Source organism: Mercenaria mercenaria, chromosome 12 (assembly GCF_021730395.1).
Source record: "Mercenaria mercenaria strain notata chromosome 12, MADL_Memer_1, whole genome shotgun sequence".
In the NCBI taxonomy this organism is placed as follows: Eukaryota; Metazoa; Mollusca; class Bivalvia; order Venerida; family Veneridae; genus Mercenaria; species Mercenaria mercenaria.
The window spans coordinates 22,954,833-22,971,157 of record NC_069372.1 but is presented as its reverse complement, the minus strand read 5'-3'; the positions used below and the strand labels follow the sequence as shown (position 1 = coordinate 22,971,157).

At 35.5% G+C, this 16,325-nt stretch overlaps 1 protein-coding gene across 3 annotated transcripts; it reads left to right on the top strand.

Annotated features, from left to right (window-relative positions):
* The first annotated feature begins 1,432 nt into the window (after positions 1 to 1,432).
* On the top strand, positions 1,433 to 15,696 carry LOC123533584 (metallophosphoesterase MPPED2-like). Of its 3 annotated transcripts, none has more exons than XM_045315289.2 (7): positions 1,433 to 1,566; positions 1,837 to 2,230; positions 4,325 to 4,559; positions 5,938 to 6,053; positions 7,502 to 7,654; positions 10,862 to 10,983; positions 12,188 to 15,696. In XM_045315289.2, exons 2-7 carry the CDS (start codon positions 1,876 to 1,878, stop codon positions 12,551 to 12,553), a joined length of 1,347 nt encoding a protein of 448 aa, XP_045171224.2. In that variant the 5' UTR covers positions 1,433 to 1,566; positions 1,837 to 1,875; the 3' UTR covers positions 12,554 to 15,696. The 3 variants fall into 3 exon arrangements, with proteins under 3 accessions (XP_045171224.2, XP_045171223.2, XP_045171222.2); XM_045315288.2 differs by having other exon boundaries at positions 1,474 to 1,566; positions 1,717 to 2,230; XM_045315287.2 differs by having other exon boundaries at positions 1,482 to 2,230.
* The last annotated feature ends 629 nt before the right edge of the window (positions 15,697 to 16,325 follow it).

Below are 16,325 nucleotides of genomic sequence, written 5' to 3'. Positions count from 1 at the left end.
GTGTGAGATTATATTTTTTTCGGCGAATGCCGTACTAAGAACGAATTAATGACGAATTCGTGAACTGGACCGATCCATGCCACGTGATTTTAACTTTGCAAATCAGACTTCTTGATAACGCATTGTAGATAATTTATCAAAATGAAAGATTTATGCAACACTGCCTGATTGGAAGAGAGTGTCTATTTTTTTAACTGTGTTGAAAAACCTTTGTGAAAAATTAAAAGAGAACCATTTACATTGTTAAAGTGTGGTGTTTAGTTTTGCAAAAAAACCAACCTTGCAAAATGTTAGATAGATGATAGAGTTACACAAATGATATGAAAACCTCATAAACGTCTTGTCTTACTACAATACGCCGACCATCTTTTTAAAAGACATTTCTTGTTAAAACTAACTCAGATAAGTTAAACGTCGTTTGTGTGATTGGTGTCTTGATCTGGATATACATGTACATGATATACAGTGATGATGAAAAACTGTACGTTATACAGGTGCTTACTAGTTGGGGCTGAAGGTTGGGTGCATTTGTTTCAGCCCCTAAGTGTCTGTGTTTTCTAATAGCAAAACTTGTAATTAAGATAAATTTGACAGTAATTAATGACATTAACCTGTGGCACGATATGAGTCTCCCAGCATTCCCCGTTTCTCGTATTCTCAGGGTGTCTCATATTCTCGATTTTTGCCTTAAAATTGTTACATGATACCATGTTTGTTATTTTCTCGACAGGTATGGGACAGAACTGTCAAGATGTAAATGTCAAGTGATTTGAATGCAAATGGATGAAAATACTGGCTTAAAGTTCACTAAATTTTCAACAACAAAAAAAATCGTTTTTTTTTCTGGTGGTGTTAGCGAAATTGCCATAAATTATCCATTATGCTATTATTTGTTATATTTCTTCATGCATTTTTTTTCTACAAAATATATCTCTTTATTACACCACAGTAATTTAAATGTTTTAAGTTATATCCGATACAAGTTGTTTGTATTGAAGATTCAAATCTAAATTCACGGGAATACGAGAAACTCTTGGTCCATTTCCGAGGTAGGGGTGGTATCAAATACTGTATCAAAACAATAAATCGAGATAATTTCTGTGACATCTCATGAATCCGCCTGAAAGTCGAGTGAATTTGCTACAAAATTACACCAACATTTTGTTTATGAAGTAGTTAATCTGTTATTGGGAATAAAACAGCCCCTGGGGATATGAGAAAACAGCATAGGCCTAATCAAAGAATTATAACGAATATAGGCCTAACTAACTGTGTAACGATTTTATAAGAATAGAACCCCTTTAAAATGAATGAGAACTAGACTTTTCCCCTTCCCCATCCCACCAGATCTCTACCTCTTCGAAATATTTTGTGGCAGTGAAAAACGACTTGCGATTTCAATTTTTTTTTTTTTTTTTTTTTTGGAAATGAAACCTTGTGGTATGAGACCTACAGAATTTTCACATAAATGCAGAAATAACGAAGACGGTGACAGCATTCCCACATCCGGAGAGAAGAGTCCATGTAAACAGCACATTTGTCAAAAAGATTGAAAATCTGATACTGGTTAGTGGATAGAAATATAACTCCGTTATCATACGCATAGTCAGACATGGACTTATGCTCATTTTTGAACACCAGCTGCAATTCGAGATGCTTTATTCAGATTTTAATCTAAATATGATGTAAATAATGTGCAATTTCCTCTATTTTTAGCAATTACCACTAGTCACTACCGGATTACATATTGGGATATTCTTCAGTCTTCTAGCGGTATGAGCAAGCGATTATTTTAAATGTTAAATGTCACTGGAGTCTATTTCAAGCTATTTTCAGAAGTCTACACATACGAGCAAATGTGTGACCGCAGTAGCAATGGAGTCACTTTCAGACTATTTTTCACAATTAGTCTATGGTAGCACAGACTCAGAAGAAGTGATAGATGATGATCGTAGTAGGGAGAAGCTAAAGTCTGATGCAGATGCAGGGAATCCAAACAAAGCATGGCGGAAACGAGCAAAGCTGTGCACTTGTGAACCTGTCACACCGTTGGATCCAAAATCACCTGTCAAGGAAAATCATGTACGGTTTGTTTGCATATCTGATACTCACACAAAGTTGGAACAGTTCAGAAACTTAGAAATTCCAGATGGAGATGTATTATTACATGCTGGAGACTTTTCTATGAACGGAATACCAGATGAAGTTGATGTTGTTAATAAGTACCTTGGTAAGTGTAAGTTATACCCAGTTCTAATATGGAAAGCCCATGTACGTTTCTGTTAAAACCCAGCATCAGTATATCATCCAAGGCACCTGGCAACTGCCTGGAAAAAGTGCTACCACATTTGATATACTGTTACATATAGAGACGCTTCAGAAATGAAATGATATTAGTACATTGTTAAACTTAAATCACACACTCTGTATAGATAATTACTCTCACAACTAACTTGAGATGTACACACTTTTTAGTTAAGTAATTCTGCAAGGCATTACTTCGATACATGAAAACATGGTTCTTCATTGTACTATTTCTTTATTAATTAGACGTTGACATAACCTTTTATCAAGTTTAACTAAATTACATGAAAATAAATTTTTTAATAAAAATTAAAATTTCCTTTATAGGTTGAATAGTCTTGATAATGTTAAGCAAAAATACCATAAAATTGAATGGAAAAAATAAAATCATGTCCTATTGTTTGGAATATTTAACTTCTTAAGAAAAACGATTTTTATGCTCCCCCCACCCCCCTCTCCCAAAAGGTGGGCATATTAAAATCGTACTGTCCGTCCGTGCATGTGAGAGTCCGTGCGCACATCCGTGCATCCGTGTAAATTCTTGTCTGGGCTGTAATCCTGCCATCCAGAAAGGAATTTTGCATAAATGTTCACCATAATGAGACGATGTGTCATGCACAAGACCCAGACCCCTAGTTTCAAGGTCAAGCTCACACTTAGAGGTCAAATGTTAACAGGGTCTGTTTCATGTCTGGTCCATAACTCTGCCATCCATGAAAGGGATTTTGAAATACCTTGGCATACATGTTTACCATAATGAGACAACGTGTCATGCGCAAGATCCAGACCCCTAGCTCTAAGGTCAAGGTCACACTTAGAAGTCAAAGGTTAACAGGGTCTGTTTCTTGTCCAGTCAATAACTCTGCCATTCATCAAGGAATTTTAAAATTACTGGGCACAAATGTTCCCTATAAAGAGTTGATGTGTCATGCGCAAGACCCTGACCCATAGCTTCAAGGTCAAGGTTACCTTTTGAGAACATTTTTTTTGTCTGGTCACTCACAAAATGATTCACACCTAAACTCTTCTGGCATATTTTGCACAGGCTACTGCAGCATTCTTGTGCATATTTCAGAGGCAGTTTAATATAATTTCTATCAGATTCCAGGTCTTTTTAACACAGATTTATTTTCATATTCTCTATAGTCATCAGTTTTTTTTGGATGCATGGGTTTTTTTAGCCAAGAGGGGAAGGGGCCCAAGCCTGTGATTTGGAGGGGGGGTGGGAAATAGCTCAGTATTTTGACAAAGAGGAATATTATAAAAAACCTGATGTAAATTCAATTTTGGGGGAAAACTGCACAATTTTAAAGAAATTTTCTGAGGGGAAGGGGCCTTTTAACGGTCCCTATTATAGAAGGAAAGAAAAACCCTGGGTTGACAAAAAAATTGTCTCTGTTCCCTAGTCAGTGTTGGTAATTTCATTCTCACTAGAAGGCTATTCTGGCAAACATTCACACATTCTAGATGCCAGTTTTTCAAAACTTTATATCAGTTTTTGCCGAGCCCGCATACGGAATCGAAGACATCCAAATGGCTGTTTGGTGTATGTGCGTGCATGCTTGTATGTGTGTGTCCATCAGGATTTGTTTGTCCCGACCATAACTGACATGCTGCATGGAGCAGTCTTGATTATATTTGACAGTGTCATGCGCAAACCTCAGGTTCCTATCTCAGAGGTCATGGTCACAGTTAGAGGTCAAAGGTCATGTCAGATCTTGTCCGGCCCATAACTTTGACATGCATTGAGGAATCTTGTTTATATTTGGCATGAATGTTTAACTCAATGAGACACAGTGTCATGTGCAAACCACAGGTTCCTGTCTCAAAGGTCAAGGTCACAGTTAGGGGTCAAAGCATGATGATGATGTTGTTGATAAAAAAAATCTTTAATGTATACTTTCAGTTTAATAACCACTTACTTAACTAAGGTACTGGCCAATGGCCAAGTTGCATCTTTGGACAATTTTTGCATTTTTAGTATGGTTAAACATAGTTAATTTATATCTTTTTGCTACAGGAACTTTACCACACAAGTACAAAGTGGTCATTGCTGGGAATCATGACAAAACGTTTGACCTTGACTATGTTAAGAAGAATAAAATCACAGGATTATTGTCATTACCTGGTTGGAACTATGAATCTGGACTGCAACATTTTGGAGTGAAAACTGTTCATGAAATGCTTACAGACTGTATATACCTGCAAGATTCAATGGTTGAAATATATGGCATTAAGATATATGGCACTCCCTGGTAGGTGTATAATAGTCAGTTCATAATATGCCACCTATCTGCATACATTCCTAATTTTAACATGTCCGAAACATTACCGAACGATACTCATTTACATTAACATTTTACTTGGACATTATCATAGATTTCCTGTGTAAAATCTCAAACTTTGAACTGAAATTAAATTATTAAATCTATATAATATTTCAATGAAACTTCAATTTTTTGTACTTTGTAGCATCTTAGGTGGCATGTGTTGTCAAATATCTTAATTTGATTTCTGAAATAATATGATAATTATTTCTCAAGTTACTATAATTATGTTCATTGTAAAAGTACTTTGTTTTACCCAAGTGGATACTGGCAGGTACTTGTCAATGTAGGCTCTCTGATTGGTCAGTTAGAACTCCTGATGTCTTGATTAAGTTATGAATTGTACATTTCAATTTTATGAATGTCTTACGCTAGAAGAAATTCTCACAATACCATTCATTTTTAATAAAAATCGAATATTCGTTGCCATCCCTAATTTTTATTCATGTCATTTGAGTAACCAAAGGTATAGCCCATTTTGTTTCATTCCTTTTCAAATCATGAGAGGTGTAACGATCGATTGAACTGTCCATGGATTATGATTGTTTGTGTATGTATAACATGCATCGATCATAACAGTTACAATCCAGTAACTGTGACTGACATTTCCTTCAGCTGTCAGTGTTTTTGGTGATCTTCAGAAAAGCATACTTATGCTGGCCAGCCCACTTAGCTCAACAGAGCATTGATCTATGGATCGCGGGGTCACAAGTTCCGTCCCTGGGTGGGGTATCGATGTATGTTCTCCGTGACAATTTGGTTAAAGATATAGATGTCTGATACACCCGTGCAGTCTGATCATGATCTGCACTGTTCACTATTCAGTCAGTATCTTTTAAGTAAGCCTTTTAACTGTTAATAGTACTGCCCAAATATAGAAATTTAGCAGGATAAGGGTTAACAGTTAAAGCTGGTATTCACTAATGACCTTATAAGTAACTTAGAAAAAATATTTATTTTGGAAAATATGGCAGTGGGACATTTACTAGCAGCAGGGCATTTATTAGGGAATATACAACAATTTTACCTCTTGCACACAACTTTGAAAAGGGGACGTCCGTTCAGATCCTGTAGGTTTAGAAATATTCATGGTGGTTTTAGATTCTTGAATAAAGTCTCTTGCAAACTCAAATGACTATTTAAGAATGCAAAATGTCTGTACAAACTATTGGAATAGTAATACCAAAGTATCCTATAACATCAATAGTCCTGCCAGAGTGAAAAAAGTTCAAATTTTCTTCACAATCTTGCGGAAAAAACCTATCATATATATTTATGAGAATAATGTAAAATCTTGTATTCAAAGGACAGTAGGACGAGGTTTCTGGGGATTTCAGCGACCACGTGGTCCTGGTTTGATGAAGAAGTGGAACCAGATACCAACAGATACAGATATCTTACTGTCACATAGTCCTCCCTGTGGTAAATAGTTTATACATTGCATTGTAATATGACTAAATATGTTTTAATCCTCACAATGATATTATGTTGATGTCAAGTCAATGTGATATTTAGCATCATGTACGCATTGAGAAATAGTGCTTTTACTTAAAAATATGTTTAAAATGAAACATCACATAGAATAAGTGTCTTAACCCTTAGCCTGCTGGCGGCAAGTGATTCTGCCTTTGCGACCAGTGCAGACCAAGATCAGCCTGCACATCCGTGCTGTCTGATCATGGTCTTCACTGTTCGCTATTCAGTCAGTAATTTTTCAGTGAACACCCCTTTGAATAATAAGTGGTATGGCCCAAATTGAATGATGGACTGGTCCATTTTAGATATTTAGCAGGGTAAGGGTTAATTACTTTACACACAAGGAGTTGCTTATTAGCTGTGCAGAAAAATTCGCCAGGTCATTTGTACCCTAATGGAACTATTCCGCCAGACGTATGACCATTTCTGGTCCTGGTGTGTATAAACAAAGGAGCGTGATGACCTACCAGTTCTATCATATTTTATCAAAATTTTACAAAAAAAATATATTAGAATCAAAATAATTATACCAGAACCGTTTTTAAACACTATTTATACACTCAGGAGGTTATATTCGTACGAGGGCTGTGAATTATTATGCCCAACATATAACCGCACATCGTGTATAAATAGTGTTCAAACACGGTTTTGCTATATAAATTATTTCTTAATTACATGTCTGAATTTCATGTTTCAATATAAGTACATGAATTTTGCCTTTGCGACCACTGAATATGTGCTGGCTGATAATGGTCTGCACTGTTCGTTATCCAGTCAGTAAATTTTCAGTAAACACCCCTTTTGATAAGAAGTGGTACTGCCCAAATTAAATGATGAACCAGTCCGTTCTAGAAATTTAGCAGGGTAAAGGTTAAAGTCTTCAGCCTCCACACACTTAAAACAGCGCCATGTATTTTATTTCCAGATGAGACTTTCTTGAAGTAAAACTACAGATGGTCAAATGTTTCAATGTAATAGTCCTTTTTCTAGTTTGACTATAGATAGCATATGCATTTGTTGTAGCAGTTTCACAATATCTAACAGTAATGGTTTACTAGATTTTAACCTTTATCCTAAATTTCTAAAATGGACTGGTCTATCATTAAATTTTCGCAGTACCATTTTTTGTTTTATGGGTGTTCACTGATAATTTACTAACTGAACAGCAAACAGTGCAGACCATGATCAGACTGCATGGAACTGCAGGCTCATCTTGGTCTGCATTGGTCGCAAAGGTATAATCACTTGCCGCCAGCAGGAAATTGGGTTAGAACTCACGATTCTATCTCATTTTTGGAAAGTCGATGCTCAGATTGTGAACCATTTTTTCAAGATTCTATGACGCCCTTATAAATCAGATTATCGCTACTTTGCATGTGTGATTTGTTTTACAGGTTATGGTGACAATGTAAATGTTGGTGTTGCTTACAAATTGAAGAGACTTGCTGGCGGGCCCTCGGAGGACCATGTTGGTTGTGTTGACTTACTCAACACCGTACAGACTCGTGTTAAACCAAAATATCACGTGTATGGGCATATACATGAAGGTATAAATATTTACTTCGCTAATTATATTAGATTGTTTTGATATCTTTTGCTAGACAATTTGAAAAAAGGACAGTTATTAATATTAGGCTTATTATGCCCCCCTTTGAAGAAGGAGGGGTATATTGTTTTGGAGATGTCGGTCGGTCGGTATGTCGGTCGGTCTGTCGGTCGGAATGTAGACCAATCCGTTTCCGGATGATAACTCTAGAACGCTTGGGCCTAGGATCATGAAAGTTGATAGGGAGGTTGGTCATCACCAGCAGATGACCCCTATTGATTTTGAGGTCTGTATGTCAAAGGTCAAGGTCACAGTGACCCTGAATAGTAAAACGGTTTCCGGATGATAACTCAAGAACACTTGGGCCTAGAATCATGAAAGTTGATAGGGAGGTTGGTCATCACCAGCAGATGACCCCTATTGATTTTGAGGTCTGTGTGTCAAAGGTCAAGGTCACAGTGACCCTGAATAGTAAAACGGTTTCCGGATGATAACTCAAGAACACTTGGGCCTAGGATCATGAAAGTTGATAGGTAGGTTGGTAATCACCAGCAGATGACCCCTATTGTTTTTGAGGTCAGTATGTTAAAGGTCAAGGTCACAGTGACCCTGAACAGTAAAACGGTTTCCGGATGATAACTCAAGAACGCTTCGGCCTAGGGTCACAAAAGTTGATAGGGAGGTTGATAATGACCAGCAGATGACCCCTATTGATTTTGAGGTTAGTATGTTAAAGGTCAAGGTCACAGTGACTCTGAACAGTAAAACGGTTTCCAGATGATAACTCAAGAACACTGAGGCCTAGGGTCACGAAAATTGATAAGGAGGTTGGTCATGACCAGCAGATGACCCCTATTGATTTTAAGGTCAGTATGTCAAAAGTCAAGGTCACAGTGACCAGAAACAGTAAAATGGTTTCTAGGCAATAACTCTAGAATGCTTGGGCCTAGTGTCAGGAAAATTGATAGTTAGTTTGGCCATGACTAGCAGATGACCCCTATTGACTTTGAGGTCATTAGGTCAAAGGTCAAGGTCACATACATGGAACAGTTAAAACGGTTTCTGATCTTCTTGTCCAAAACCATAGGGCCTAGGGCTTTGATATTTGGTATGTAGCAAAATCTAGTGGTCCTCTACCAAGATTGTTCAGATTATTTCCCAGGGGTCAAATATGGCCCCACCCCGGAGGTCACATGGTTTATATAGACTTATATAGGAAAAAACTTCGAAAAACCTCTTGTCCAAACCACAGGGCTAGGGCGTTGATACTTTGTTTATGACATCATCTAGTGGTCCTCTACTAAGATTGTTCAAATTATTCCCCAAGGGTCAAATATGGCTCCGTCCTAGGGGGTCACATGCTTTACCTAGACTTATATAGGGAAAAACATTGAAAATCTTCTTGTCCAAACCACAAAGGCTATGGCTTTGATATTTTGTAATGTAGCATCATTTAGTGCTTCTCTACCAAGTTTGTTCAAATTATCCCTCTAGGGTCAAATATGGCCCCGCCCCAGGGGTCATATGGTTCATGTAGACTTATATAGGGAAAAACTTAGAACCTTCATGTCCATAACTTACATCATTCAAATTTGGACCACATGTATAGTTTTGAGTGGCAAGATGAACCTTGACATGAGTTGACCTTGATCTTGACCTAGTGACCTACTTTCACATTTCTGTAGCTACAGCCTTCAAATTTGGACCACATGCATAGTTTTTTGTTCCGAAATAAGTTTGACATTGATTTTGACCTAGTGACCTACTTTCACATTTCTCAAGCTACAGCCTTCAAATCTGAACCACAAGCATAGTTTTGTGTACTGAAATGAACTTTGATCTTGAGATTGACCTAGTGACCTACTTTCACATTTCTGAAGGTACAGGCTTCAAATTTGGACCACTTGCATAGTTTTGTGTTCCGAAATAAAATTTGACCTTGATTTTGACCTAGTGACCTACTTTCACATTTTTGAAGCTACAGCCTTCAAATTTGGACCACATGTATAGTTTTGAGTGGCAAGATGAACCTTGACATGAGTTGACCTTGATCTTGACCTAGTGACCTACTTTCACATTTCTGTAGCTACAGCCTTCAAATTTGGACCACATGCATAGTTTTTTGTTCCAAAATAAAATTTGACATTGATTTTGACCTAGTGACCTACTTTCACATTTCTCAAGCTACAGCCTTCAGATTTGAAGTACATGCATAGTTCTGTCTACTGAAATGAACTTTGACCTTGAAATTGATCTAGTGACCTGCTTTCACATTTCTCAAGCCACAGCTTTCAAATTTGGACCACATACACATTGTTTTGTACCGAAATGAAATTTGACATTGATTTTGACCTTGAGCTAGTCTTTAAATTTGAAACATTCAAAAATGGCTCAGTGGATGGCGCCAGGATCACTCTGTAATCTCTTGTTAGGTTAATAGGTTAAAGGTCAAGGTCAGATCAAACCAGAATGGTAGAACTTTTGTTTTATATAATACAGTGAGCATATAATTGCTGTTCCTTGTGCAATTACTGAATGCATCAAGGGGGGCATTTCGTGTTCGACGAGCTCTTGTTTATATTTAATTTTAACTAATACAATTAATGCTTAATGTATTGCGTATTTTTTACTTGATGATGAAGTACCTAAATTATACTTACACTAAAGATTTAATATGATTCAAATTAATACTGTACTGTGAAAACAGTTAATTTTCAATGGTCTAAAATTTGTTGGTTTTGGCTATAGTGGCTTTTTAACCTTTGGCTGCTAAATACCAAAAATGGACTGATCCATCATTCATTTCAAGCAATACCATATACTATTCAAAGGAGTATTAACTGAAAATTTACTGATTGAATAGCAAACAGTGCAGACCATGATCAGTTTTCACGGACGAATGGTGCAGGCTAATCTTGGTCTGCATGAATAGCAAAGGCAGAATCACTTGCAGGCAGTAGGCTAAAGGTTAAGGGTGGATGAGGGCTTTACTTAGGCATGGATTTGAAAATTTAGAAATAAAACGAATAGGGTTTGGATTACATTTTGTGGATAGTCCTATTTCAGAACTATTTTTTGTGCAACATTCTTGTGGTTGGATAGTCCAAGAAGTGGTCAGTATTGTCTTTGCTAGCTGACAAGGTGCACGTCTGATGCATGTCTGATTTCTGACTCTAGATAAAATTATCACTTAAGTTTGACTCTTCAGGTTATGGTATAAGAACTGATGGGACGACAACCTTCATCAATGCGTCTACATGTACACACTCATATGACCCTACAAATCCAGCTATAGTGTTTGACGTTCCTTTGCCAGAAGGATATTCTAAAGTAAGTATTCTATTATCTTTCTTTTAAATGAGGCATGACAAGGATGTTTTTGTAAATAATGCTAATATTGCATATTTAGCTTGACTTCTCGCCCAAATTGTCGACGTCAGCATCCTGATTTAGTAAAGGTTTCTTGTATGTAAGCTGGTATCTCAGTAACCATGTGTGGGAATCGATAGAAGCTTCACACACTTATTCACTGTGAAGAACTGACTAACATTGCACAGGCTCCATAACTCTATTTTGCATTTTTTACAAAATTATTCAGTTGACCAAGGCTGGTGAATAGTTGAGCATTGTTGTCCTCTGACAGCTCTTATTTCTTATTTCATTCTCCTTGTTCTATTGGCTAATCAGCCATACATGACAAAAACACTGTAAATGTTGATGTCTTTTTGAGTTTGACTATTTGACTTGCTTTAACCCTTACCCTACTGAATTTCTATAATGAGCTTATCCATCTTCCAATTTGGACAGTACCATTAACTGTTAAAAGGGGTGCTTACCAAAAAGATACCAGCTGAATAGCGAACAGTGCAGATCATGATCAGACTGCACAGATGTGCAGTCTGATCATGATCTACTCTGGTCGCAAAGGCGGAATCAATTGTGCCCAGCAGGCTAAAGGTTAAATCTGTTTGATACAATGATATGTCATGCGTAACATTCAAGCTTTATTTGCATGGCATTGTTCTATCATAAAGCATTACAGATAAGCAAATATGTTTTAATCAATGCTCTGTTGCTTAGTTTTGAAGTTACAGATTTCTGAAGGAATAAAATTATCAAGTAACAATAACTGTTGGAACAGTAAACATTTTCTAACATCATGCTTTCCATTGGCAACGTCTGGTAAAATTCTTATGTCTCGTATTACAATGTTACATATGTGAACAAGTTGTAATTGACCATTGTCATCTTTAAACTGTTCAGTCTTCAGGGACAATAATTTTATGGGAATTTCATGGAAATTGAAATGCAGAAGCTACATATACCTTCATAGTACGTAGGAAACACTTTTCACCACTAAGATTTTCCAGCTGTAGGGCCAATTATATATTTTTTGAGGGTGGGAGAGTGAAATCCAATAGCTACATATTCCATCATCGTAGGAAACACATTTTGAGTGTAAATATTAACAAGTGTACACTTTCTGACCTTCATTTTTCAATCAGTAACAGCTATCAGTTTTGGTATATTTCAGACTCAAAATGACAAAGATATAAAGAAAACTAAAGATATATGCAGTGATTGCAAGAATACTGCAAATAACTGTAATGAAGGTGTTGAATTCTTGGAAGAGAGCGACAATGATTCAAGTGACGACTTGAGTGATTTTGATGAGTTTAAAGCAGAAAGTGCAAATGGTAATGAGACAAATGGTGATTTAGATTGTGGCGGTTTCCTCAATACAGTAGATGAAGAGGACGAATATTTTTTGGATAGCATTGAAACAAACAGTAAAGACGAGAGTGGTTTCAGTACTGAAAGTGCCAGCAAGAAAGATGATGAGGAGTCAGGTGATGAAGACAGTGATATTGTTTTTGATTCTGAGGAAAACAGAACTTAAATAAAGATGAATGATTATATAGAAGAAGGATTTTGGAGGCCATGCAATATAAAAAAAGAAGGAAAATGATGGTGATAATTCCAAGGCATATATCAGTATAGACTGTGATATTTGTTAAGATTTTTAGTGTTTTTTTTTAAAACTAAATTGCCCATTTTATTACAATGGACTGGTACATTATTGAAAAAGTAAAAAAAATACATTTAATGGCATTGTATATAGACTTTGTGTTCAAGTGGTGTTTGAATGATAGTTTACTTTGAGAATGTCTTTAAAGAAGTTGAACGGTATTTGTAGTTATCAAACTATCAGTATAATGAATATGTGCACATAGTATTTCCATTTCAGATTTACAGCCCTTTTTGTTTACATAAATCTGTGAATGCAGTACTTCTTCAATGTCAGTATCACTTTTATATACAATTTTGAAGGAGCTGATTTAAAGTTGAAAGAAATGCTATTATGTTTATTTTACATTCTTCTTCATTTGAATGAATGGATTGCACATTAGATGAATTTGCTTTGAATTTATTCAGAGAAAAATGTTTTTTTTTCTGTTGAGTTTAGTTACACAATCATGTATGAATGGCATTAGAAATGCTTTGTATAGATAAGAAATGTATGACCATGTCTTTAAAAGTCATTTTCTCCTAAACTTTCACATCATCTTTCCACCCATTTTAGATGACATTACATGTATAGCTTGTACACACAAGATGAATAATTTTAGATAACGTTTTGCACACAGTATGAATTGTTTAGATGACATGCATACAAGATGAACTGTTTTAGATGGCATTATGCACACATTATGAACTGCTTTAAATGACATTATGCACACAATATGAACTGTTTTAGATGACATTTTATGCACAAGTTGAACTGTTTTAGATGACATTTTGCACACAAGATGAACTGTTTTAGCATACAAGATGAACTGTTTTAGATGACATTTTATTCACAAGATGAACTGTTTTAGATGACATTTTATTCACAAGATGAACTGTTTTAGCATACAAGATGAACTGTTTTAGATGACATTTTGCATGCAAGAGGAACTGTTTTAAATGATATTTTGTGCACAAGATGAACTGTTTTAGATGACATTATGCACACAAGATGAACTGTTCTTGAAGATATGTTTAAAGTACTGGATCGGTAATGACAATCGGCTAATGTATTTTCTGTATTACGGCATTCATGGTTTCAGCTCAGCTGAGAACAAAGTGCTTAGGGTGAGCTACTTTTGGTGGAAGTTGATAAAACTTGGCCTGGATGTTCCTTGGATGACCTTCTACCAAAGTTGTTCAAAGAATTTTATTCCATACAGAACTGTGGTTGTCATGGTAACAGAAAAGAAAAACTTAGAATTAATCTTCTTCTCAGAAACCATTTGCCAGACTTCACAATAATTTAGACAGAAATATTCCTTAGGGAACTGTCTACCTAGATTTTTCAAATTACTCTGATTTGATGAAAAACATGGGTGCTAAAGAGCTTGTTCACTTTTCCCTGCATGTATATACTAGGAATTGAAAGTCTTCTTGTCAGATACTGCTTTCCCCAATTTTGTAATAAGTTCATCTAAAACTTCCTTGTTTGACATTCTACCAAGATTGTTCAATTTTTTCCAGTTTGTCAAAAAAAAAAAATGGTCACTTTACATAGACTTGTATAGGAAAAACTTGAAAAAAAAATCTTGTATTAAACCTTGAGGCCTAGAGCTTAGATATTTGGCATGTAGCATTTTGTAGTGATCCTCTACCAAGTTTGTTCAAATGCCCCACCCTGGAGTTCACTTGTTTTACTTAGACTTATAGAGGAAAAATTTAAAAAATCTTCTTGTCAGAAATGTAATGACATTGGGCTTAGATCTTTGGAATGTTGCTTTGCATGCAGGTCCTTTACCAAGTTTGTCCAAATTATACCTCTGGGATCCAGTTCGGTCCCACCTAGGTGCCACTTGTATTTTATATAAGAAAAACTTTAAAAATCTTCTTGTCTAAAATCTCAAGCCATGGAGCTAAGATATTTGCATGTAGCATTGCTAAGTGATCCTCTACAAAGTTTATTCAAATCATGCTTCTGGGGTGAAAAAAAAGCCCCACCTATGGGTCACTTGTTTATGTAAGAAAAAGTTTTAAAAGCTTTTTATCTGAAGCTACAAGACCCAGAGCTTAGATATTTGGTTTGTAACATCGTCTAATGCTCCTCTACCAGTTTCTTTCAAATCATGCCCTTCTAATCAAAACTGACCCCAGCCTGGGGTTCACTTGTTTCACGTAGACTAATAATGGAAAAACTTTGAAGATAAGTCATAATCTTCAAAATGCGTTCAAATCATGACCCTTAGGTCAAACTTATCCATTTCAAGGTGGTCGTTTGTTTTATTTAGGCAAAATTATAAAGAAAAAAAAACTGTAAGAAAAATATCACCCTATTTGTAAATATCACTGGCCCAATTCTAAAATAATTTCATGCATTTGAGAGGTCAAGGTTAGTGTAACTACAATAATTGAATTATAAGCAACATGTTCCCATTTGAGTCAGGTGAGTGACATACGGCCATCATGTCACTCTTGCTTACAAAAACCCATGTTGGTGTTGAGCTACATTTATGATGGTAGAATACCAAAATCACTAAAGTGAAGATGTAATAGCATGGAAATTACTGAGTGTCATTATGAGTCCCATACCTTAAATCATTCTGTAAAAGCAAAAATTTTCGCGAGAGTTTAAATTTCGCTATATTCGCGAGGCCCTATATATCACGAAAATAAATCATCGATGGCATAAATATTCACCATTAGTATAATTCAAATTCAAGTAGGATACCATTTTTACAATTTCGCAAATATTAAACCTCGCGAACATACTCAAAATTTCAAATTCACGAAATTTTGACTCGGCGAAAATATGTACTTTAACAGTATTTTATTGCTTTTAGTTATATTTCTTCTAGTCCTTGAAACTGTGTATATTGCATGAATCTTATTATATTTTTACTACATTTATTTAACTACATTTTTTTTGTATTTTATATTTACAATTTGAAAAAAAATTATAATGATATTATTGATTGCATTTAGACCACATTCTCTTTACTAATACCTTTTGCTGTGATAATAAATGTTTACACTCTACGTTTGTTGCTTTCTATTTGACCTATAATCAGATTATTACACATATATACATTATATTGTGTAACTTGCCTATAAAATTAGTGCATTACACATGTGTTTGTATATCCTATTTATATGAATGCATGAGAACTAAACGCAAATGTACTTGTATGTGAGCTAATCTCATATGTACAAGACTGCAGTCTGTTCAGTTTGTGTAAACTGCATGCAGATGTATGTTATACACATGCGTGTGACCTAAGTATATGTAACATGTTCGTATTAGTACAATACTCGGATGTATGTTCCCTGTTTACAGCACACACGTATCCTTGTTCACATTTTGTACATCAAGGTGTTCACATTATCTGTTCACATTGGTACATTACAAATTTGCAAGTTTACATTCAGTTTATAACACACAATCAGGTGCATATAATGTGTTCACATTAGTACATTATGCTTGTGTATGTATCCTGTTCACATCCCACAATGTCATGTGCATGCAGCCTGTTCTTTTGGGTATTCAACACATAGCATATTTATGTGTTTAATATATGTACATATAATATTAACACAACAGTATATGATATATTTAATTACTTTAATAAAATAAAATTTAATTTACATATACATAAGTTGCACCACAC

Coding starts and splice junctions, on each gene's coding strand:
- LOC123533584 (XM_045315288.2), top strand. CDS start 1,804: ATGTCACTGGAGTCTATTTCAAGCTATTTTCAGAAGTCTACACATACG. Junction 7,655..10,861: donor GTATGGGCATATACATGAAG/GTATAAATATTT, acceptor TTGACTCTTCAG/GTTATGGTATAAGAACTGAT. Junction 10,984..12,187: donor TGCCAGAAGGATATTCTAAA/GTAAGTATTCTA, acceptor GGTATATTTCAG/ACTCAAAATGACAAAGATAT.